Here is a 24,520-nt window from a genome sequence, read left to right on the forward strand (position 1 = left end):
ATGTAGCTGTAATGAAAGCGTGAAGGACAGCATCAGGCTGTTTTTGAGCTACAGGGAGAGAGGTTTTCTGCAGACAAATCCAAGGGGGAAAAAGACCTTGGAAATAACAAAGAGTTTCTGAATTCTTCTTCAATCTTTTAAGAAGCCTTCTCTTCATTCTCAGATTAAATACAGCATTTTTCAAGCCAAAAAAAAAATTCCAAGCAAACGTGATAAATGCAAGAACAGGGCTTTTTAATAGATTGCAACCTTAACCACAGAGAGAAAAAAAACCTCTCCATAAGAAAGCAGCTTGTGAGTGGGTAGAGTTAACACAGGTACATGAATTCTATGTCTGTCTTCAGTTATGGCTTGAAAGTATCAGTCCTCAGTAGCAGTATAAGACAGGATCTGAAAACTGTTCAGTGTGCTCACTGGCCCAGTGTAACTGGTTGTTTTGTCCCTCTAAGTTTTGAAAAACTGAAAATGTGAAATCATGTTTTTTAATAAGGTACCATTTCACTGAATGAGAATGAAGGAACAGCCTCTTTAGGAAGACCTTTTACAGGTTAATTTCCTTAATTTCCTTGGCTGGGTCTTCTCTGATGGCATCCTTTTTTGTCCAAGGTTGTATGCTTTAAATTTGCCTCTTTTGAGGAAGAGGATGGGATTAAGATAGCCTAGGTAGTACGTGGGAAGACCATGACTTTGGTTAATCCTTACTCTTGCACATGAGACTCTAGATGAATGGTTCCAGCTTGACCTGTTCCTAAAGCTTCAGTTATGGCTTAAAAAATTGGCCTGGTCCTATGGAAGAAAGACCACCATGTATTAAAGCATTAGGTAAAACTAAAAAGGTGAACATAACAGTGCACAGTAAATGCAGGCTGCTGTTGGAGGGAGTGGGTTTTTCTGCTACTTTCAGACCCCGATGCCCACAGTTGCTGATTAGGAGGAGATGGAGGTCCTTCTGGAAGAGGCTGGCTGCTCTGATGGATGGCTTCAGTGCCTGAGGGTGCTGGATGCCCTGAAGTAGGAAAGGAACTTGTAGCAGAGGCTCACCACAAAGTACCAGATGTTTCGAGCCATCTGTGACCTTGCAATGAAAATGCGCCAGATGATCACAAGGAGGGTGGTGTTGAATGCATATCGGATGTTCCTCAGCCTGAGAAAGAGAAAGAGGCGTCTTGGGGAGGAAGACGAAAACAACAAAAGGCTTACCAGCTTGCTTCATTTGCTACAGGTAATTTTGTAATAAATCCTGTTTACCAGTGGCCCTTGGGCTTTTTGCCATTTCTATTTTAGTGAAAAACTTGTGCCTAAGATGTCCCTACTGTCTTGCAAAAGCTACGTTGAAGTCAGAGTATAGCAAATAATTATTGGGATAGGTGGAATACCTGTATTGCAAATCTCTCCTGTTCTGGTTTGAAATGAGAGCACACAGAAGTCATACTGAGAGTTTTTTCTTTATGATAGTCTAGTTCCAACACTTTCTGTTCTGTTTGGGTGTGTTGGCTATTTTTTACTTTGCAGGATTGGTACCAGGCTAGAGGACCTTTGCAGCAGCTGATGAATAGTGTTCTCCTATTTGGGTGAAACCTTGCCTTTAATGACAATTGTCAAAAATGGTCTTCACTTTTGCAGTACTGCAGCACTGGGGTTTTGGAGGGCGGGGGGAGATGGAGTTTGCACCATATATTTAAATGGTATTAATGGAACTTTAAGATGCTAATCATTCTGTCCTCTTTCTCTCAAGCAAAAGTTTCTGCAGTTCTCAGTTTCTCAGTGTCCAAGGGACAAAAACTTTTTACCTAATGTCCCCAGGACTGGTTTAATTTTTGTAAGAGTCTGCCTGTTTGGACTATGAGGCAGTTATGAGCCTGTTACAGAGGTTCTTATAAATCCTTTAAAATGACCCACGAATAAAGAACTTGTTTAGGATTCCTTGCTATGGCAACAGCCTGTTTTATGCTTCTAGCATTTAAAGTACACAAGACTGGTTTTCTTAAAGGAAACAACCAGTTTCTTACTCCAAGAGAGCTGCTACTTCTCCTTTTGTCTCCACTTCTCAGTAAAAGGGCTGGAGAAGAAGAGCATAATTTTAACTGAATAGAAGGATAATCTCAAATGGCTCACTGAGACTCTCTTAAACTGTCACCAGGGATTAAATGCATAAGCTCTCCACTGATTTTGAAGATTTTTTGCCCATTACCCCCAAGGAATTAGAAACTTCGTCTTTAAAATGAAATATAAAATCATAGAAATGCTTAAAGCTTTTATGCAATATCTTTGAATTACTAAAAACTTCCAGGAACATCACCAAATTTAATCCCGACCCTTATTTTGTTATTGTAATTCTGAATGATCAAGGTCATCTGTATCCACGTATTCCTCTTATGAACTGTAATTTTGTTACTTGGTCACCTGCTGGGAAGGTGTAATAACTACCTCTAATTGTTAGTGTCATCAAAAGCCCTCCTTTTCTTATAGGGTGGAAAAATGAAGTACTGACAGTCCTCTGCCATAAGAAACAAATTATGATATGTTTATATCCACATTATTCAACAGTAATTACTGCAAGGTAACTAGAATAATTTTCCTCAAAAGCTGTTCAAGGTAGCCAAGAGCTCTTGTCGCTGAGTATGACTTACTTTCGTAAGTGCTGCTTTGCTGCTGGAATGCCAGCCATATCCTCATTTAGCAAGTACTTCTTAGCACCTAGGCAGTAGCTTTCAATGTATTCTGACCAGTGCAGCTGACGAACATCAAAGTTGTATAACTGGGATTTAAAGACAAAGAGCAGAAGTTATTTTCAGGATTCAGACCAAATTTACTTTAAGCATCAATTCTTTATTGACCTCCATTCCTGTCTGAAGTTCTTAAAGCCACCAAGTTTCCAAGAAGATGTGGGCACTAACAGACTATATTTCACAGCTATCAATTAATGTCTTACCCAGCTGGGAATCTGGGAAAAGCAGGCAGAAATGTAGTGCTAGCTGGCAGAAAATAGAGGTAAGTTTGTCTTGCAGGTGGCAATTTTTGCATAAATACAAGTATTTGCACACATACGTACGCACACACAGTTGTGGAAGAAAAATGACATTCCACTCAGGTGAATGGATTCATATGAAAACCTCCATGCAGTTTTCGATGTGTCACTAGAATTATATGTAAATAAATGAACTGGACATTGAGTCAATGCGTGCCTCTACGTCAGTACTACTCTCTGCTTGGATGCCTTCTCTCATGGCAGCTAGACCGACAGAAGTCCAAGAAATGGGTTACTGTTGTGTTTGGCATAAAAAAAATATCTAATTTTAGAGCTAATTACTGCAGTTAGTTTCAGATGCTTGTACTGGAAAAACTGTTAGCAAGCTCTCAGGCGGTTGTCTGTCTATTTGAGCAAAGAAAGGATTTGTAAAGAGGAAGAGGTTTTGTTGTCAAGATTTATTTTTTTTAAATGAATGAGCGAAGTGAATGGTATTTTTTATTTACAGGGCCTTAATGGGAAGATACTCAGAAAAATACCTTCCTTTAACTGCCGTGCCCATCCAGGCCATTGGATGTGGTCTAAGTGCTTTGGTATCAGACCAGCAATAGCTTGGGCAGAGAGGGGTTAGCTAACTCGGTCTAACACAGGGGGCTGGCTACTGTGCAGATCCCAGCGTCTGTCAGATATGTATAGCCAAGTGTGCTGCCCACAAACTATCTAGCTTGAGCACTGCTCCCAGTGTGGCACCACTGGATGCAGTGCATCTCACAAAGTTCTCATAAGCAGCTTGGTAAGCTTGAAACTCTGTCTAGCTTGCACTCAGGCCTTGATGCTGTAATTTTTTATATGCCTCAGAACTAGCTCCTATCATACTATTTAGGTTCCCTCTGCATCTGCTGTAGTCAGAGCTCTGCCACTGCCCTTACAAGTCAGAATTTGCTACATGCACTCCCTCTGCAGACTAGGGAATAAAACTCTTGATTCTGCTACTGGGAGTCTGTGCAAGAATTTTATGATGTGACTGAGGCCAATTTGATGTGAACACCTGTGTCTCTTTGCAAGGAGATACTGACCAAAGGTGCATTCAAGCTTGTCACAAGTCTACTTTTTGTATTCATTCAGTTTTTCAGTTGCAATCCCATTCCTAAGGAGTATTTCAAACTTATAAAGACTACAACATATCTTTGGGGACTTGAATAAAACAGGAACTTTTATTATATTGTTCAGTGAAAGACACTATGTGTTAACTAAATTTCCCTGTGCAGTGCCCGTTAAAACCAATGGATGAAAATGTCAAATTTCCATCTAGATCACCCACCACAGCTGCCACGTTAACTGGAAAGAATTCAGTGATTGACCTGACAAAGAGCAACACACCTCAGGAGAAAACATTCTCCTGTAATAAATGGAAGGTTTCTGAGAAGTGATTTAATAAAACAAGGAGGAAATAAGTTATTACAGGTTAAATTCAATTCCAGTCATCTGAATGTCATGTGATACACCAAAAATAATTGCTGCAGATGAACAGAACTGGAGATTAGTAATCCATATTCAGGACATACCTTTTTATCCTCTGTGTTAAGGTGACTCATTAACATATTCATATTATCTGAAGACCAGTCCCAGGACTGAGTGGAGAAATACTGCAGGAGCAGCATAGACTTGTGTAGTCGATTGATAATCTTCATCATTCTGCAAAACAGGAGGATTGTCAGAGGTGGAGAGGAATTCTGACCTTATGCAAAACCTGTTGATTTGCTCTGTAGGTGTTTTCACCAAGCCAGATGAACAGGCATTGCAATTCCTCATCAGCACTGCAAAGGTACAGAACCTGCTCAGCAAGTCTAACTGCTCCAGCGGAGGTCTCCAGTTAACCAGCTTCTATTAGCGGCCTAAACGTGGATGCAAATATGCATTTCCCAGGGCAGAACTGATGCCTAACTTACTGGTCTGAACCAAACAAGGGTTGGAGGCCATATCTACATCATGTACCATGTACGAGGTGAAGAGCCCATTGGAACTAGTAGTGAGCCTGCACAGCACACTGCAGACCCACAAAGGTATATTGCTTGCTTCCTGATGTGGAGACCTCTCTTTCTACCTGTCTCCTGCTTTCAGCTGGGATAGAGTTAATTTTTCTTTCTAGTAGCTGGTACAGCACTGTTTTGGATTTAGTATGAGAATAATGTTGGTAACACACTGATGTTTTAGCTGTTGCTGAGCAGTGCGTACTCCAAGTCAGGGACTTTTCAGCTTCCCACGCTCTGCCAGTGAGCAGGTGCACAAGAAGCCGGGAGGGAGCAGAGCCGGGACAGCTGACCTGAACTAGCCAAAGGGATATTCCATACCATAGAATGTCATGCTCAGTTTATAGACTGGGGGGAGGTGACTGGAAGGGGCCAGTCGCTGGTCGGGGACTGGCTGGGCCATCGGTCAGTGGGTGGTGAGCAACTGTATTGTGCACCACTTGCTTTTCTGGGGTTTTATTCCTCTCTCTTTTTACGTTTTGTTATTATTATTTATTATTAACATGATCACTATTATTTTATGTTATATTGTTATTATTATCATCATCATTATATGTTTTATTAAACTGTTCTTACCTCAGCTCACGGGTTTTAACTTTTTTTCCAGTTTTCTTCCCCATCTCACCAGGGCGGGGAGTGACCGAGCGGCTGTGTGGTACTTAGTTACTGGCTGGGGTTAAACCACAACACTACCACACAAGTTCTCTAATGTTCTCAAGCCTGAGTTGGCTCCCAAAGCAGAGCTTTGATTTTTTGAGCTACCTCCAGTACAGAGGTGACTGCATCTGCAGCATGGACAAGCTCTGAAGTAAGTTGCTCATCTTCGGTTTTTCAGATATAATCATAGAATCGTAGAATGCTTTGGGCAGGGACATTAAAGACCAGCTAGTTCCAACTCCCCTGCAGGGACACCTTCCACTAGACCAGGTTGCTCAAAACCCCATCCAGCCTGGCTTTGACCACTTCCAGGGACTGGGGCATCCACAACCTCTCTGGGCAACCTGCTCCAGTGTATCACCACCCTCAGAGTAACAAACTTCTTCCTAATATTTAATCTAAATCTACCCTCTTCCAGTTTTAAAACTGTTTACCCACTACCCACGTCCCGTCCCCCCCCATTACTACACTCTGTGATAAAGAGTCCCTCCCCATCTTTCCTGTAGGCCCCCTTTAAGTACCAGGTCACTATATGGTCTCCCTGGAGCCTTCGCCAGGCTAAACAACCCCAACTCTCTCAACCTGTCCTGACAGAAGTGCTCCAGCCCCTGATCATCTTCATTGTCGTCCTCTGGACCTGCTTGAACAGGTCCACGTCTGTCTTATGTTGGAGGCCCCAGAGCTGAACCCACTCCAGGTGGGCCCTCACCAAAACAGAGTAGAGGGGGAGACTCGCCTCCCTCGACCTGCTGGCCACGCTTCTGTTGATGCATCCCAGATGTTGTTGGCTTTCTGGGCTGCGAGTGCACATTGCCAGTTTGGGTGATTACCCTGACCCAAGTGCAGGACCTTACACTTGGCCTTATTGAACTTCATGAGGTTCGGATGGACCCACCTCGCTGGCCTGTCAAGGTCCCTCCCTCTGGACAGCATCCCTTCCCTCTAGAATATCAACCACACCACATAACTTGGTGGCATGCTTTTTGTATCTCTGGGCTTCTTTGATCTCTCTTTCTCAAAAAAAATTGTTTTCTCAGCCATTCCTCTCCCTGTATAATACAGTGGCTGTTTGGAGTGGGTTTTGTGTCCTTCCTTATACAGGAAGGGTCTCATAGCATGCACTCCTGGTGGATGACCTTGAAAATCAGCCAAGTCCATAAGCTTTGGTTTTGGGTGGATGGGGAGCTGTTTGAATGTCTTCCTGGAGTGTGAGTGTCCCAGTAAAGATGAAAGCTGCTTCAGGGGCACAGCTACTGTAACGGTGACTTTGGTAATGTAGGTTCACATCTCTCCTCTGCCTTGGCCTTTTTTTGTTACTCATTTTTGTATATAAAAGGGATGCCTACCTTGCAGGATTATTTTACAATTGTCCCAATGGTCAGGAGTACAAAAGGCCTGCGGGAGGCAGTTTTAAAGTGTGATGTACAGTGTTCAGTCCATTTTGAGAGAACACCATGTTCTCTCAGACTAGATAAGGGCAAGAGAAAGCACTAAAAGGCTGATTTCTGTGGAAAACAGAGCTATTTTCATGAGAAATTTTGAGCTGCCCAGAGGGTAACACAGTTGCTGTGACAAATAAAAGGCAGCAGTCTGGGGAAGAATGGTGCCAGGCTGGCCTCTCCCCCTGCAGATGTGACTGCCACGACATAAGCACTAAGCATAGCAGGAAAAGACACAATGAGTACATCAGTTCAGAGGAGAACTGCACAGCTTACCCAAAGCGAATTGAAAAAGCACTAAAACCTTACACAGGCACTCCTACTCAGAATTAAAGTGGTTTTCATTTTAGAAGCAAAGCATACCATCAGATTAAGGGAACCTTTATTCCGAATAATTATGTGCACATTGATTGAATGCAGTTTATCTAAACGACTTTAAAATTGCTTCAGATTAATCTTCCTGATTGTGCCTGTGTAGGCAAGTCCTACGGGTCAAAGCTTTGCAAATATTTTAGTACTTTCTAGGAACTTGGGAAACAACGTATATGGCTAGATTGCAAGGATCTGAAGTTGCCCCTCAAACTGGCTTCCCCAAAGCCATCAGTATCTTTAAAGCACTTAAGGCTAATGGAATCTGTCATCAAAAAATGATAAGAGAATCAACTGTGTGTCCCTACTTATGTTCTGAAAATAGACTATCCACGTTGCCTCCTGTCAATGTAGGCAGAATAAGCTCTGACTGTAGATCTACCCAAAGCAACGTATCTGGGTGGCTAAAAGTATGGGTCAAATAGAGAAGTGAAGCATCTGAAGAGCCATGTATGAAAACTGTGTTTCATGTTAACTGACTGAGCTCAAATGTTATGACCACATTCAAAATATTGACTGCTTTGGATGAAGAAGTGGTCTACTGAAAAACATCAACTGAGTAGAAATGTGCTTTTCTTCAGATTTCCTATAGAAAATCTTATTCTCCGCTATGGAGGAACTGACAGGAAGAAATCAAGTATTAGCTGTCATTGATAGCCTGATTAATTACATTTCAGAAACGTATCTTGTTTCCTAGAAAACTCTTTACAGCAATGCTTTATTTGCTCCCATACTGAGCCTTGCATGCGCAGATTCTCAGGTGTGACAGATTGCCCCAGGAGGCTACTAATGGTAGAAACCACATTATTTTCTAAGTCATGGATGGATGTGCAGCAATAACAGTAAGCCGTTTAGGGCAATTTTGCTAGACATCTGGCAATTTACTGAAATGATCTAACACTTAAAGTTAACTTCTCAGGAGAGGCATTATAGGAAAGGCTAAAGCTGAAGGAGAGGACTCTTGTACCTAGCCTTTGGTAAACAGGGTACTGCATGCGGTTACTACAGGAGGAACTACAACCAAGGTCCTCTGAACTACTCTGCAATTCAAATTATTGAAGGTCATAGGCTGGTCCTGAATAAACAGTAGATTTGCAGAACCATAACCAGCTCCCAGATAGCCTATTCTATATGATAACCCATCACCTTATGATGAGCTGAGTATGGATACAGTAGAGAACTGAAGTTTGGGTCTTGGTCCTGGCAAAGAACTTTCTCCTTTCTGCTTGCAAACCTGGCACAGGGTCATGGAGAAAATTCAAGAAACTGCCATGAAGATGGCTCGTACTTCTATAGAGGGAGCGATAAATAGGAAGAAAGTTAAGCCTAGCTGCTTTCTCTGAAGAAGAGGGAAAAATTAAAGGGAAATATTAAAGCAGGTTCATTGACACATTCAACTTTTTTTTTTCATTTGATGTGGCCTTAGACCACAGATGTCTTATAGGTAGCGGTGAAGAAAAGAATGAATGAGCTGCTACTATGCTTTCTACCACACTGCAGCAGTACCTGGATGAGCTTATGTAGCATGTAAAAAGAAAAGGGGAATTATAAGAAAAAAAAGATAAAAGACTTGGTGAGCTCACAAGTTCATTGCTGAGCCATGTTCGCTCAGGTTGCAAATCTTAAAGTTCAGAAGAAGATATCTTTCTCAGCATGAGTTCATGCTGAGCTCTATTTGAAGTTTAAGTACAGTATTACAGCCAATGTCCATTTGGCTATTTATGCCAATCAACTTTATGAAAAGAAATGTCAATAGTAATGGCAACGCCAAGACCTAACTGCTGCTTATTTCAACAGTTAGCAGATTCCAAACTGTTCTTGCTCATACTCAGTTTACTTCTATTTCTAGATTCCTGGATAACTGGAAGGTTTTTTATGGACCAATCCCCCTGGGTAGCAGAATGTCAGAGAGAAATCAGAGTAACACATCAGCCAGGGATTTCCCTGCAAACAGCTGAAGCCAGCTTTCTAACTAGCAGAAGAGCACAGAACAGCTGGTATCAACACAGTGCTGTCATACCGTTCCTGTGTTGCACAATAAATTCTCCTCTGTGGTGGCAGGGAGTAAAGGAGGATGTTGGCCAAGTTAAGTTACTTACACCAGCATCCATTCCACCCACACGGGACATGCGTGCTGCCTGTTCCTCCTAGCCACGACATTGCCAAAGCTCAAATATACTAATTGCAATGATAAACTGCCCTTGTAAATACAATTCAGGATTTATTCACACTCAGAAACCACTGCTTCCTAGATTTCAGGGTGCTGAGCCAGTGCTGCCAAATGATAATAATGCATCTGATTTATGGGGAAAAAAAAATATTAGCTGGAGTGTTCTAAACCTTGCAGGTTTCAAGTCCTTATGCAAGCTCACAACAGATAGAAGCAACCACATCAGAAAGTTGCAATAGCAGAACTCTTGCTATACAGAGGACAGCGTAACTACCAGTCCTCCTCTTCTGTCTTGGGAACCTCTGAGGTGTAAAAAGTTGAATTTAAAAGATGTGCTGTTTCCCAGGTACTGGAAACGGTGGGAACCTTAGACTACACTTAGCTACAGCCGTGCGGTTCCTTTTCTTTTTTGGCAATTTCCTCCAGATGAGGAGATGGGAAAAAGACCAGGGACTCCAGGCTGAGGCAGCCAGGTCTCAGAACTTGTTAGAGGTCTGCTCTCCATGACAGTGGCAGATGTGCAGGAGGCTGAAAGCATGTGTCTTCTTACCTGGGCTTTCTCCCCGTGAGCCTCATGTACAGGTCGTAGAGGATGGCCGGTGCCTTGTGACTGACGGTTATCCAGTACTGATTTATCAAGTAGCTGGAAGTCAAATGAGTGTTGGGTGTTCGGAAGGCCTGCTCCAGTGGGTTCCTTTTAAATGTGGACATAACATACTGCTCTGTAAAGGAACAGGCATTTAACTTAAAGTCAGGCACTTAATTTCAGTTGAGTTGGGCAAAACCATACCAACGTGCTGCAGTAAAGCCCAAGTTACAGTGCTTAATATGTTCAACCTACAGTTCTGCTAACTATGTAACCACCGGTTGGAATCATCTCACGATCCCTTCTGGCATTAAAATTGATTGCCATCTATTGCCTATTAGAAACACAATCCGACTCTAGACTTCATAGTGGCACACAAAAACTTCCTTATCAAAACACCAAAACGTAACGGAGGAACAACAGGCAGTGGAAGCCTGAAACACTTCAAAATAAGGTACCGCAGTTTTGCTTTCACCTGCAGTGTATGCAAAAGAAATTGATAAGTGCTAATATATCTTCAGATCACTGAAGGCAAACTTTTATCCGCTAGCATAAAACAAAAATGACATTTCTAGTTTCTCATTAAATTTTCAAAAGGGCTGATGTCAATATTAGTCTGAGTCAGGGACAGGTTGCTAGCACTCACAGGATGCTGCTTCCAGAAAGACTTTGTTATATCCTTTCAAACCACATCTGACCCACAACACCAAATACCTCAGCCTGTTTTCTGAGGAGCTCTGGATGCACTAAAGCAGCAAATTGCCATGCATTAACTTGAAAACTAATGGTAGGGCCGTAATCTTTCATTCCCTTTGAATGTTAAGGCACGAAATAGGTTTGGTCTGATTCTGAGCTCTTGCTGGAACTGTGCCACAGAAGTGGCATCTAGACATGCATATCTGGGGCATTTGCATACTGCAGAGGCTTAATAGAAATGCAGTAGTTGAATATAAGGCTATCATCCTAGGGACTGAAAAACAGATGGTGCTCCTATTTCTGAGCACCAGTGAGCTCAACAAAGAAGAGTATGTGGGCTTTCTTTACTTTTTTAAAAATGAATTTGAGAGTTATGACATCTATCTGTGTCCATATTATAGTTTACTTTCTAAGCTTATGTTACAAATAGAAAATCAGATGAGAATTTGCAAGTCACAAGAAAAATCCAGATCATCCTCAAATAAGCAGATTCCAATCATAATATTCAGACAGTTACTGTCATGTATCTGTGGTCGGCTCATTACTGCACTTCAAGTAGTGACTTTTGCTGTACTCATTCTAAGTAACAGCAGTTAGAGGACACTTGTTAGCCACTTAGCTGCTAAGTTTAGACAACAAAGAATTTTATAAAATACAATTTAGTTTTAGTGCAAGTTCATTGTTGTTTTTGTGTCCCATATGCTGCAAATGTAGTGGCTGATAAACAGCTCCCCTGAAACTCATCTTGCATCTGAATAGCTGGAACTGACTGCCATCCTTTCTGTTTCACGTGGCCACACTGCAATGATGTGGTTATCTTGTGGTCATCTTGTGGGCTGCGGTATGGAAATCTTATCCTTTGCATCCTTTGCAGCACGCTCTCTCAAAATGGCAAGGATTAGCAAAAAACCTCCTATTTAGTCTTTCCCCTGTAGTTGTGCCTGGCAGGGAGGGCTTGCTGGAGCAGTTTCAGTGAAGATTTGGAAAGGTGTTTACTCCTGGCAGTGGAGTGGCGATAGGCAGTTTGGGATGGGCTAACTGAGAAGGAAGCTGCTGTCCTGACCCAGCTCTTGGCACAGTTTGTGTCTAGGCAGTGCGTGAGGAGTTTCTTTCATCTGTGTTAGCAGCGTGGCCGTTTACTACAGTTACACTTTGACAAAGTCACAGCTGACTTAAATACAAATAGATCTGCTTCCAGGTTGGAGAGGGCTGTATATCTGTGCCCATTCAAGTAGCTCATGAACCAGGAGAGCAATCCCATGAACTCTGCTGCTCCTCCCCTTAAGGAAGTTTCTCCAACAGGCACTTTAAATCCCAGTTTATTTACAAACTCTAATCTGCTTATCAATATTTAAGTTCATTTAGTTTCATTTGGTCACTTCATTTCCTAATGGAAACCTATCAGTGTAACTGGGAACCACTGATATTTTGGCATTGTGATAGTTTTGTTATTGTCTGCAGCAAATATTTATAGCTCTGTTTACTCATATCGTGATGTTAATATATGCAAATCTAGTTTTCAGCTGTAAATTGGTTGAGAAGGTTTCCTTTTGGAAACATGTTAAAGACATTACTGCCTTTCTTTTCGCTTTGCATTTTTGGCATCTTTGGCCAGGATAGCAAGAAAGAACTGATCAGTAAGTGGAAAATGCAGACCACTGGGTGTACACCAGATTCACACAAATCAGCAGCACCCTTATCATCTTGGTTACTTCAGGCTTGTAGCAGAGAATGCAGCTGTAGTAAAGGAGCGACAGTATTATGCTGTGATACTACTTGGTGTGAGAAGCACATATGTCAAGAGCAGGTATCTGCTGAAAACTCAAGAAAAATTCTGAAAGTCAGGAATGACAGTGGTTTTGTTCTAGAATGCAAATAAAAAGGCAATGAGACCAACTTGACTTACTGGAAGGACATCAGGAAAACACCAGTGTTGCGTAATTTGGGACTGGTATGGAATGGAATTTGGAATGCTACGGGCATTTTCTTTACGAACCTGCCTTACCCTGACTTGCACCGACTCAGCTCAACTGCTCTGTCTTCTAATTTCTGGGAAGTGTTCAACTTCACAAGCATAGCAAATCTCCTACGCTCCAACAGTTTGTTTTGGAGGGAGAGAGAAAGAATCAGACAGACAGACGGGTCAGGCCGGTAGAAAACCCCAAACCACAGACATCACCTCTAGGAGCTACTGAACCAATTTAGCAGGTGGGTGGTCTTGCCCCTGCACAAAAACACAGCAGCAATTTCTACAACCCAAAGGCAGATTCAGAAGAGGGAGAATCAGACAGTAGTCTCACCTAGGCAGACTGTCAAGGATAAGTTTAAATTAAGTTTTCCCACACTGGACACCATTTTAAAGCCTGCTTTAAGGTTCAGTTTTGAGCAGAAATTGCAAAATGTACTTCACAAAGTCAGACGAGTACCTACATTGCAGCAAAGCAAAATACGCTTCTTCAGATTAATACTCAGTTGTCTGACCACAGCAAAAAGCAAGGAAAATAACAAGAAAGTAAGAAAAAATCTCAGGGCATAGCATTATTTGGAAAAGAAAGAAGTCAGTTAACGTTCCTTTTAACACTAGAGGTTTGTCTGTATCTGGAGATCTGTAGAATAAACTGGTTTGCAATGGACGTTTAAACATAAGTTTTTAAGTAGACATATTTTTCAAATAATTATCTTCTAGATCTCTTTCACCTCCCTCCAAACTCATCACCTTTGTACTCAAAATGTCCCCATCTCAGTCAATTCTGTTCCCTACCCAGGGCATCCTCAGCCCACTGCAGTCTCCATTTCGCTGTTCAATTTTTCTCTCCTTTCCTCCTGCAGAATCCCTACTCTGCTGTCTTTCCCTGTCATTCCTACAGAATGACTACAGAAGATTTTAGAATTACATGTATTTACCAAATAGAAATTGCTAGGAGACTGAATTGAGAATTCAAACTGGATGGCTGCAGTCGTAACATCCTAATGCGATAAAACTTTCCCAAACTAATTTCTTAAATCATGCAAAAAAAATATGCAAAATTTTGCTCTTTGATACTCTATCCTAATTCTCTGTGGCCTGCTGCTCTCAGGAAAACTGTGGGTACATGTGGTAGAAAGAGGTCCACAGTGTCACCCAAGGAGAAAATTTTGCCTTCAGTTCCATCACACAGCTCAACTGCTTATGCAAGCTGCTGCTGCACCCAGGTGATTTCATTGCTAAATCCACTGCTATAAGCAAAGTAACAGAATAAAATCAATTACAATGCATTAATACATTGCTGTTTCCATCAGTAAAGTTACATTGAAAACAAGTTAAGAAAGGCAGACCTCAGGTAGTAGTACTATGGTGGCTGTTGCCTGAAGTAGCAGCCTGTGAAGAGCTTTGCATTTACTCCTGTGAAAAAGCCACAGAAGATCTGTGACTAAACACAACATTATCTCTCCCACCAAAAAAAAGCCAGGAACTTGGTGTGACGTTCTCACTGCTCAGCCGATTGCTGAAACGTCTTCCCTGCTCGATCACTGATCAATATCATGGTTAGGACATTAATAGGATTTTCAGACAAGCTTTGTTCTGAACATGCAGTTATGGTCTGATTCTCTACTGACTTACAGTTTGCCTACTTAAATAATGCAAAGACAAATGTAAAGCAAAGGCTGTTTAGAAGTTAGAAGTCCATGCACGCACTGACTGTATGCAGTATTTTACAGTATACACCTGAGCAGAGTTCTGCTGCTTGGCTTCAGCATCAGTTTTCCACTGTAAAGGTGTCAGGATTTGTCTCCTTTTCTTTCACCTCTGCCTTGCCTCAGAAGCACATCCACTTGAAGAAAAGTCAGCCACAAAAATAATTTGAATTCTTCCACTGATAAAATTCATGATCAAAAGGGAAACTGTTCTTGAAGCGCACCCGTCATTTCAAGGTTTGCCTTCTCAAGTCTACACCAATTATTTCTGTTCAGAATTTTCTGCACAGAAAGAGGAAGAAATGCTACTTTGCTTCCATAATATACTAGTTTTGATTTACTATCAAGGTTCTCCAAGTGATTTCAAAGCACAAAAACAACCTCAAACCCAGCAACCCCAGCAGCCAGAAAAGGAAGATGTTGTGTTAGGGCTACACAGAGCATCTTCTCATAGAATTAAGGGGCTGGTTCTCCATTCCTTTTCCCACCAGCGCAACACCTCAGTGCAGCACTTTGCTGGGTTGTTCTGTGATTACGCCCACAACGAAAAGCGAATCGATGCTTTCCTGCGCTGAACGCCCAGCACCAGGAACTTTGCCCACAGGACCTCACTGACTGCAGCTGGGTCTCCCACATGCAGTTTGAATGGCAGATGCTGAATGCCACCTAAATATAGGAAACCACCACTTCAAAGCCTGGCTGGGGAATGCTATTGACGTTTGACACGTTCTAGATTTAAATTAGAACTTACCCATTTCTCCCCAGAAGAAAGGGTTGATTCCGCCTGTTGTGCAGTTGTACACCAACAGGTTTTTTGGTCTGGAAAAGAGAAATTATTATTATTATTATAAGGTTTGAAGAAAAGCACCGAAAGCTTTATTAATGGAGCATGAAATCTAACAGCCCAAGAAACAGTAACATCAGCTTATTTAAAAAAATGCAGAAAAGTGCATTTTTCATAAATATGAAAATACAGTATAAACCACAATTTTTTTATACCATTTTTATACCATTCAGTCAGATTCTGGAAAGCGTATGTGATTTGAGAAAAATCATATATCACTTATAAAAAATAAAAATAATAAGGAAAGCATACATACTGACACATTTCTGGGTTTTTTAAAAATAGTTTATCTGAATATATTGTAAATAACAGGCCCAAGGCAACCTCAGGGACACACTGTGTATTTTACAGTCATTTACTTAAAGGATATGATTTGTGCTACTTTCAAACTCCATTTGTTAGGGTGGTGATTACGAATCCATTTCAACAAAATTCTCATTTTAATACCAAATAAAGTTTGATGTTATTTGGGTGTGGAACTTAACGTAGATCATACTGCTTTTCATTTCTTCCTTTGATATAAGGCAAGAATTAGTCAAACAGCTTTTTCGATCCCAGCCTGCCTTGCCAAGGGTGCAAGTGATGCCATCAGCACAGCATTTTTCTTACAGTACATCTGGAGCCATCTGCCAAAATGCTAAAAGAAGTGAGATCTGGCCTTGAACAGGGGCTGGCAGCGTGGCTGGAGGATACAGCACCTCAGTGCTTCTAGGGTGCACGTGGTGCTCAGAGCCGGAGCCACCGGAGGAGGCTGCCCATGAGGAACCTCTCTTTTACAAACTCCTGTGACCGAAGAGACTGGGAGACAGAACCCCTAAACCTGCGACAGAAAATCTCACACAGCAAAACTTGAAAATGGCATTTGGATAGTGAACAGTTTTAATGGTGCTTTTTGTAATAATGCTTTGAATTCATGGCATTTGGCTGTATACTGTCATTATTACTAATTCCTAGCAGACTTCTAGGGATGGTTAGGACTGAAAGACATGTGTCAAGCTCTGAATCCATGATCTCCTGTAACCGAATTGCTGAGTGCAAGTCTGATAGAGTGTTGAACATAGAAACGCCCAGTAGTGCTTAATGTGGGAAACTGCGTTATACAGATCAATACAGCAACTCACTACAGACTAAATCTGCAATATGTACCCATACCAAAATCTCACGTAGTGCTGAGCTACGCCCATGGCCTGATGGAAAACGCACTGATGTGAAAGTGCAGGCTTCCACTTACTCCATGGGTCAGGCCCATTAAACACCAAGGAAGAGGATTTCTCTGTTTTCCCAGCTTCTAGTGAAGAGTCTCTCCTTGTTGGTTTGTTTTTTTTTTTCCCATTCTCCACCTTCCAGCTGAGTTGATGGCCTTGGTAGTGTAGGGGTTTGTACAGCTTCTATTTCTATGCTATGTAATGAAAATTGCAGCTCTCTGCTAAGTTTTAGAATCTAATTTCTGTGGGTAATGTCAGCTGCCCTGAAGGACACTGACTTTCTTATTAGATGATTTGAAAAAAAATAATCATAAACCACACATGCTGTTCTTCAGGACAGCACCTAAACCCAAAATTCTCTCAGAGAAATCAAATTTACAGAAGGCTCAGGCTCTTGATTTTTGTATACAGATTGCTGATCTTGGGGTTGTGCCCAGCTACACAAAGCTTTAAATCAAGATCCTCAGTTGCTCCTTTAGCCTAATAATTATTTGTGTGGGAACCAGACTAAAACTATGTATCTTTTGCCAATGAAAAGTTAGAAAACATGGCCCTTCTCCCACCATGGCCAGAGCTGGGAATTCTACCTGTGGGCTGATATACTGCTCATCAACATGTGCTCTTCTCCTTTTCCAGCTTTATGGACAGGCCATAGCCCTCTTCATCTGGAGGCTCTCAGAGGTGTGTGGGTAAGGGGAAGCTGTATCTATTTTTCCCAGCCTGTGCTGCTGTGTCTGATGCTGATGGAGGGGGAGAAAAAGATGAGAAAAATAAATCTGAAGAGCTGGCGAGCTGCCTTTTAAGAATCCCTGTATTTAGGGTACTGTACACAGCTCTTCCCTACTCTCAGCTCAGAGGGCTTATTCTGTCTTTTCCATGTAAAATATTTCTGCCTTTTATTTGCCTGGTATTGATTTCTCAGAATGACATACACCTCCAGAATAATTCATGTGGATTACACTCTACCACTTCCTACCTAACGATTAAAGATCAGAGCTAGAGGTTCACAGGGAAAGATCTTAAATCCTTAATGTCACTTATACATACCCTTCTCCACAATGCAAAGAATAGGTTTTAGATCCTCTCCCCATCATATGAGCCCATAATATATTTATATTGTGCAGCATTTTCCAAGGAACACAGGCAGAGCATTTTCATCAGGAAAACTCTGGAAGACACTGGAAAAATGACTTAATGCAGCTGCCTGAGAAAGGAGGCCTGAAAAGTAGCTGCTGCAAAGCCACAGTAAAGTTCTTGTCCTTCAGAAAAGTCACTTCTGAGAGACAGACTTGTCAGCTGAGCCTATGTTGTACTGAGAAACAGATCTCACCTGCAGCTTTGGAGATTTCCTAACTCTAAACCCCTGCCTTTATTGCTTCTGCTGTGCTCTTAGCCCTTGCCGACATGGAGGAGGAAACCTGAACCAGAAAACAGATCAGCCAGGCTCTTGCACAGGTTTTCCATTAGCTTCTGGTTCCCTTTCAAGTCCTGGTGCAGGCAGGAAATGCCCAAGCCCCGCAAAACAGGAGCAGCTGCCCACCTGTGCACGGCAGTGTACCACCCGGCCGCAAGGGTGAGGTTGATGGCGACGTCTACTGGAATCATATCGGCCACCGCTTCGTTGTTGGCGATGACAGTCCGCAGAATCCCTTTGCCTGCCTGTGGGACAAAGGAAAACGGTCACTAACGTAAGGCCATAGTGAGATTTGATCGGCTTGGACTGAGGACAGACCATCACATTAGCAGTTTTCAGGCTGGCACCTGCTGCAGAAGATTATTTGGGTTCTGTGAAAACAAAGATGGATCTCAGGCAGATCCCACTGTTCTGTGTTTTCAGAGGATGTCTAAAACATGATAACATCTGTGCTGTGTACAAGAAAAGCTGTGACTTATTTAACTCAATATGAAAAAAATACCTTAGGAAAAAATGTATTTGAATTTACTAAAGTAAAATTCCCAGTGATACCTGAAGTTACATTTTTGTAAGTGACACAGGCAGACAGAGGGCTGAGTGTCCCTCAAAGACAGCAGTCACTTTGGAAATGATACCAATAGGCTTTTTGAAAAGTTTACTCCATTTCCTTTGGATGTATTCACACTCTCCTCTTTTACAAAGCTGTGTCTGTTAAGCCCAAAGATACAGTTGAGACACGGCCCCTGCCTTGAAGAGATTGCAACCCAATGACAATCAGGAGATTAATGAGTGAAAATACAGAGTACTGACAACCAAAGAGAAGAGGCAGACAACAACAAAGAATAGAAGATTTTCATTTTGCTTTGGTTGGAAGTACCAAATTTGTCAGGGGATCAGGCTTCCCAAAATATATATATTTAACCTGAATGCTTATCAAGGGTTTTCCTTGATGACCAATTAATCTTTGGAGGTTCCACAGCAGACACACGGCAACAGACGGCAAAAACATGGCAGACTAAATCAGGGAGGACAATTCAATAATACAGAAATGTAGAGGTGAAACAGGGTGAAGGAACTTCACCTAGTGTCAGGTATGAGGGCTGAAGGGAGCAAATAAGAAAAGAAACCTCCAATGGCAGAGTCAAGGTTGCAATCAAGTTACCTAGCACGTGAGAAATAAAATGCAATGATGCTGAGGACCCAGTGGAAAAGCTAGGAGGATACAAGCACTAGTGAAGCAAGGAAGGAAAAACGCTCTTATAATTTAGATCCATGCAAAGCCAGAGGGAAGGACTCAGTGACGGGGCAAAGAATATGCTCTACAGATCCATGAATATTTAAAAGTTAGGGCAAAGGAAATGTTATAGCATTTATTTTCTTACAACCCAAGACTCCCATTTCATGATAAAATAGCTCTCCATCAGTTAAAGACAAAGTTTTACTACAGCAACTGGACAGGAAATGCCTAGTTGTGGAAAAACCCTTGCCTGAAGTCTGGGGAGAAGAAAGATGTGATGGAAAAAGCATTTCAGACTTGATATCAACTTGTAAAGTACACACCACTGTCTACACCATCACTGGGGGATTTTAAGGGACACTGCATCCCCCTGTTTGGGAGGTGTTTATCTGGGGTTTGTTGTTCTGTCTCTCTCCCCCTCTTTTCCCCTTCTTATAATCAGACGGTTTTGTTACACTTCATAGCTTGCAAGTAAGGCAATACCACTTACGACTGATTTAATTTTCATGAGCTAAGACTCCTGAGCAGTCACATCTCATCCTTTTTTGCAGCTGGCAGAAGGATCATAGACTGAGACACAGGCAGCCGTGTAAGCTTCCCCACACAACTCCATCCTCCTCAAACCTATGGCATGCACTTAACTTCTGCTGTCCTAAGCCCAACCACAGTTATGCTTAGACATTTAAACCTTAACTTGCAACAACACTATGATTTTTCTGTTGTTGTTCTGACTGGTGGTTTTTTAAAGAGAAAAAAAAGAAAGTAGAATCAAAGGTGGTAATCAAGCTCAGCCATGAGTTTTCCACTGCTGTGTACACATGCCCACTAGACACCACTGCGTGATAAACTATCACGTGTTCACAGGTACACGAAAGACATTTTTGAGGTCTTCAAAACTATTAAATCTGATGGATGTGCTGCAAACTTGCCTGTATTCAGAGAAGCATGCGATGTTTGTGTACACATGAATGAATTAGAGATTTAATATATTGTGTATTTTAGTAAAGACTTCAGGTTTAAGTGTTTTAAGTTACTTTTTTACATTGGAAATGGTTTGGTACTTAATTACCGGGTAAATATTTCTATTTATGATTGCCGACTTTTTTCTCTTGAGTGAAATAGAAGCTATTGTAGCTGAAGCCTCCAAAATCATTTCCCAGTCTGAGTTTGACATTTCTGGACAGACTCCCAGATGAGGCACTTTGATGTCAGCCACTGTCCGGAACATGAATTACACCACGGTTCTGCCCTACAGCTTCACTGCCTTGCAGGGAGGAAGGTCTTTACATATCATATGGAGCAGCGAGACAAAATGCGTCAATTACAGTCCAGTGAAAATGTAATTAATTTAATTTTGTTCTTAAATCAACAAAGTTTCTCCCTACAGCAGCTGGAGCGACTGTAGGTGAAATAATTATATAACCAAGAACAACCCGAACTCCCATACGACATGAATATTTAAAGGAAATATATCTATTTATGGAATGAAATGATCAGTCAAATATTGTAGTGGTAGCTGAGGAAAAAAAAAAAAAAAAAGTCTTTGCAAGGTTTGGAGTTTGGATTCTCCCCTGATGATCCCAAAGATCATCTGAACCAAATCTGAATCTGGAGGTTGTTCTCCATATAGGATAATCTTTGGGTAGAAGTTGAAAGTGAGTACTTCGGTATTGGGGGGGACACTATTAAAAAAAAAACCAACCAAACCACCAAAACACTTCCCTTTCACTTTTTCCATCCTTAATTAAGGCAAATAAAGCTACTTGACTAATAAATACAGTTTGAAATAACAGCTGGCCATGAGAGCTGGCTGTAATCACACAACTTCCAGGTAATCAAACTAATTTATAACCTGGATTTCAAGGGCTAATTTTCAAACTGCCAAACAGGAATTACTGATTCACCATATACCAATACATTAATTCAAACCATGTGTTGGTTTTTTTTTTTTCCCTCTGATGACTGAGCATCTCTTGAGCTCCCTAACAATAAATACTTTTCACTTCCAAAAACCTAGCATCAGTCCAATCAAGCTCAGTAGCATCCAGAGACAGTTCAAGACAAATGCTGTGTCAGCACTGGCAATTCCCCCCTCACTTCTCCACACCACAGGGACTCTGCTCCTGACTCGTGCCAGCCAGCACTGCTGCCTGCAGGGACAGAGAGCTACTGGACACAGACTCTACAAAGTCTCTACACCCTGCACCTATTGTCATTGCTTTTTGTCTTTTTTTTGGTTAAGTCTTGATATAGTTACATATCAAATTGTCGTGTTTCATCACTGGAGAGCTCAGTGCAGGTGACACAAATTTCCTTGTCTCTATTTCTTATATTGAAGAACCTCAGAGCTTCAAACCTGAACCAAAAATACTACCTCTATTTCAAAACTATTCCAGTGCAAGTCAAAGCTTTTACTCAAAAGGGTAGTTATTCACTACAGTGATCCTAGAATTTCAAAATCTTTCCTTTCCACAGAGTTAATCTGGAAATAAAGACACAACCTGGCATCTGCATGTGAAACCTGGTCTTCGTGAAACGGCCGTTAGGTTTGCTGTTGCATTTGGTAAGGTTAGAAATTTTTTGCTTTGAAAAGTAGAAAATATTAGTTACTGGTATGAGTGGCAAAGGATAACTGTATAAAACATGCAAGCTCTAGTGTAAGTTCCTGAAGTGAACACTATTGAAAAAAGACTGAAAAGGGGGCAAAATTTCCCAATACTTAACCATTAGTGTTATATACTTGTTGGCAGATTAAAAGAAAAGAAAAAAGGAGGGGGGAAAAATGCTTTTTAAAAAATTAAAGATTTAATTGGCTTGTTTTTATATGGCTGAAAGCATATGAATTTGGCCTGTGTTTCATAACATACTGGCATATGATACACATATGACAGACAGCAAGCTGCTGTAATTGTTACTGAGGTAATTCACTTCTGGGGAATGAAAAGCAATGCGATGAAACTTTTTTGTATAACATCTTCCTTGCAAATCAATTCTAGACAAATTTTTGTGATGGACATCTTTAGTGCTCAAAAGTAATAAAAAAAATATATCAAAAATCAGAGATACCACTACAAAAATTAAAACCTGTCACATGAAAATCTAAGGAGTGGATCTGCAAAATTAAGGAACTGCAAAAACTTTCTTTATCGTGATGATGACAAGACATCATGAAAGAACACAGAAAACAGCACAAGATGCAGGGAGTAGAGCAGAGAGGCGGTACAAGCTTTATAAGCAGTCAGCAATGAGTAAGAGGTTGATAATTATTTTAAAGAAGCTGTGACATGAAGAGAAGCTAATAACACGTTGTGAACACAAGTGATGTGTTTGGGGGCTCTTGAATCTCTCCGAAACATTTAACTATGGTTTCAGGTAAAAGCATTAGCTGGGATATACCCACTACTTTCACTGGTCCTGTGGATTCCAGAAGTAACTGTAATAGTTACTGTTTAAGCTCTACTTCATGTATAAATGAGCTTTTCTAACAAGATGATATTTGGGTTTTATTCTCTTCTCCTAGGATTGTAGACTACTAATCCTTTTATACACTGCATCACACCGATTACAATGTAGTTTTTACAAAGTAATCGAGTTGGACGAATGTTACATGAACAAAAATATCTGCCCATAGCTATACAGCAGTAAGCATTGACAGACGGACCTAAGGCAGCAATTTGAGTTCAGAAAAGAAATGTAAGCCAAGAGAAAAAGGTATGCAGCTTTACTGATTTCATTTGTTAAACTGTAATGATTGTTTTCATATTACAGGGAATCTTTTATCAAGTTATTCATTATTTATCTTATGGGTTTGTTAGTCACCATTTTGCACCATAGTTATTTACACAAGTGTTAAGCAAGAATATGGTGAACTATTGATGTAACTGGCAGAGTCTGTATTGATGGTTACGCGCATTATTTAGGTGTACTCTGTACATGCAGAAATCCTGTATATAGCAATGGCAAATGAGACCCAGAATCTTTGTTATTGAGGAGTGGTCACAAACTATAGCAGTGGACTTAGAAACAATACATGTGAAAGGATAAATGAAGCTGCCTCCTATTGACAGTATGGTAATCTGGCCTAGAAAATTAAGTTCTATTATAAGATTCAAGCTTTGACATCAGTGAGTTATCCTAGTTTCAAGAATGCCTCTTTTGCATTTTCTTTGACAATTTGGCCAAATTTATCCAAAACTTTAGGTTTTTTTAGAGTTTTTAGAAACTGCAATTCACATTTAGCGAACCAGCAACATGAATACTCCCTCAGTGTCCTTTTTTGAGTGCAGCATAAACAGACACTCTTCTGGGTCCTACAGGCACATGGATGTATGGTAAGCGTGTGGTATCTTTCTACCAGATTCAGAAAATCACTATGATTCTTTTTTGCATACAATTTCTAAGAGGGGCTGTAGAGTAACTTCAGAGTTGCTATTTTAGTAACGGACTCCACTTTAAGGGGAGCTTAAAAAGTAACTAGACATACCGCAACAAATATTCCACTTGTCCCATTGAAGCTGTCAATCCAACCCTGCAAGAAAGAAGAATGATTACTATTTCTTTCGATGATATATTGCTTACACAGGCTTCGAAATGGTGAAAGGGTTATAACGCTGTGGTGTAGACAAAGAAGCAATGAGACACCAGTTAAGACAGATGCCAGCCTATCTGGGACAGCTGCCAGGAAGCTAACCAGTACCAAGTACCTAATTGATTTTAAATAGTGGAGACATTGTATGATACCTCATTCTGTCTGCAATTACCCATCAACAACAGAATCTGATTTTGTTTTTAGAAACCACTTCTTTCCTATATGACTTGGCTACAGGAATAAACTCTGGCTTTAAACACTGCAGTGCCTTGGTGCTGTCACACTTGCTGAAAACAGGCAGCGTGTTACATACCCTCCGACATACAACACACAGATGTCACTGAGACTGATTTGGTTACTCCAGCCAAGTTCTAAGGCAAGGAAAAACAACAACCCCCAAAACCACGCCACTTTTGAATCCCATCCTACCTCACATCAGGGAAACTGCCACTTGTGGGAGCTGGAGTTAAGAGCAGTGATGAGCTGTCTGACCTGAAGCAGGTTATGACACCTGACAGAGTTCACTCTGTCTTTCAAAGATGGGGAGCTTGGCCCAGAGCCTTGGCTATATCTCAGCCTGTTTGGCACACTTTGAGCTTGAAAGCCAAGGGTGACTTGATGTTGCCTTTCCAATTTGGCTGC

At 41.2% G+C, this 24,520-nt stretch overlaps 1 protein-coding gene across 3 annotated transcripts in view; it reads right to left on the reverse strand.

Annotated features, from left to right (window-relative positions):
- Positions 1-213: 213 nt before the first annotated feature.
- Positions 214-24,520, reverse strand: part of FAR2 (fatty acyl-CoA reductase 2) — a 145,534-nt gene continuing 121,227 nt past the window's right edge. For all 3 annotated transcript variants that reach the window (XM_055712345.1, XM_027815070.2, XM_005446020.4), the window contains exons 6-12: positions 23,774-23,818; positions 18,180-18,298; positions 15,342-15,409; positions 10,184-10,355; positions 4,534-4,663; positions 2,631-2,758; positions 214-1,144 (exon numbers count right to left, since the gene is read on the reverse strand). In XM_055712345.1, the coding sequence (XP_055568320.1) occupies positions 982-1,144; positions 2,631-2,758; positions 4,534-4,663; positions 10,184-10,355; positions 15,342-15,409; positions 18,180-18,298; positions 23,774-23,818 (825 nt within the window). In that variant the 3' untranslated portion in view covers positions 214-981. The remainder of the gene's footprint in view (positions 1,145-2,630; positions 2,759-4,533; positions 4,664-10,183; positions 10,356-15,341; positions 15,410-18,179; positions 18,299-23,773; positions 23,819-24,520) is intronic.

Source organism: Falco cherrug, chromosome 5 (assembly GCF_023634085.1).
Source record: "Falco cherrug isolate bFalChe1 chromosome 5, bFalChe1.pri, whole genome shotgun sequence".
Lineage (NCBI taxonomy): Eukaryota > Metazoa > Chordata > Aves > Falconiformes > Falconidae > Falco > Falco cherrug.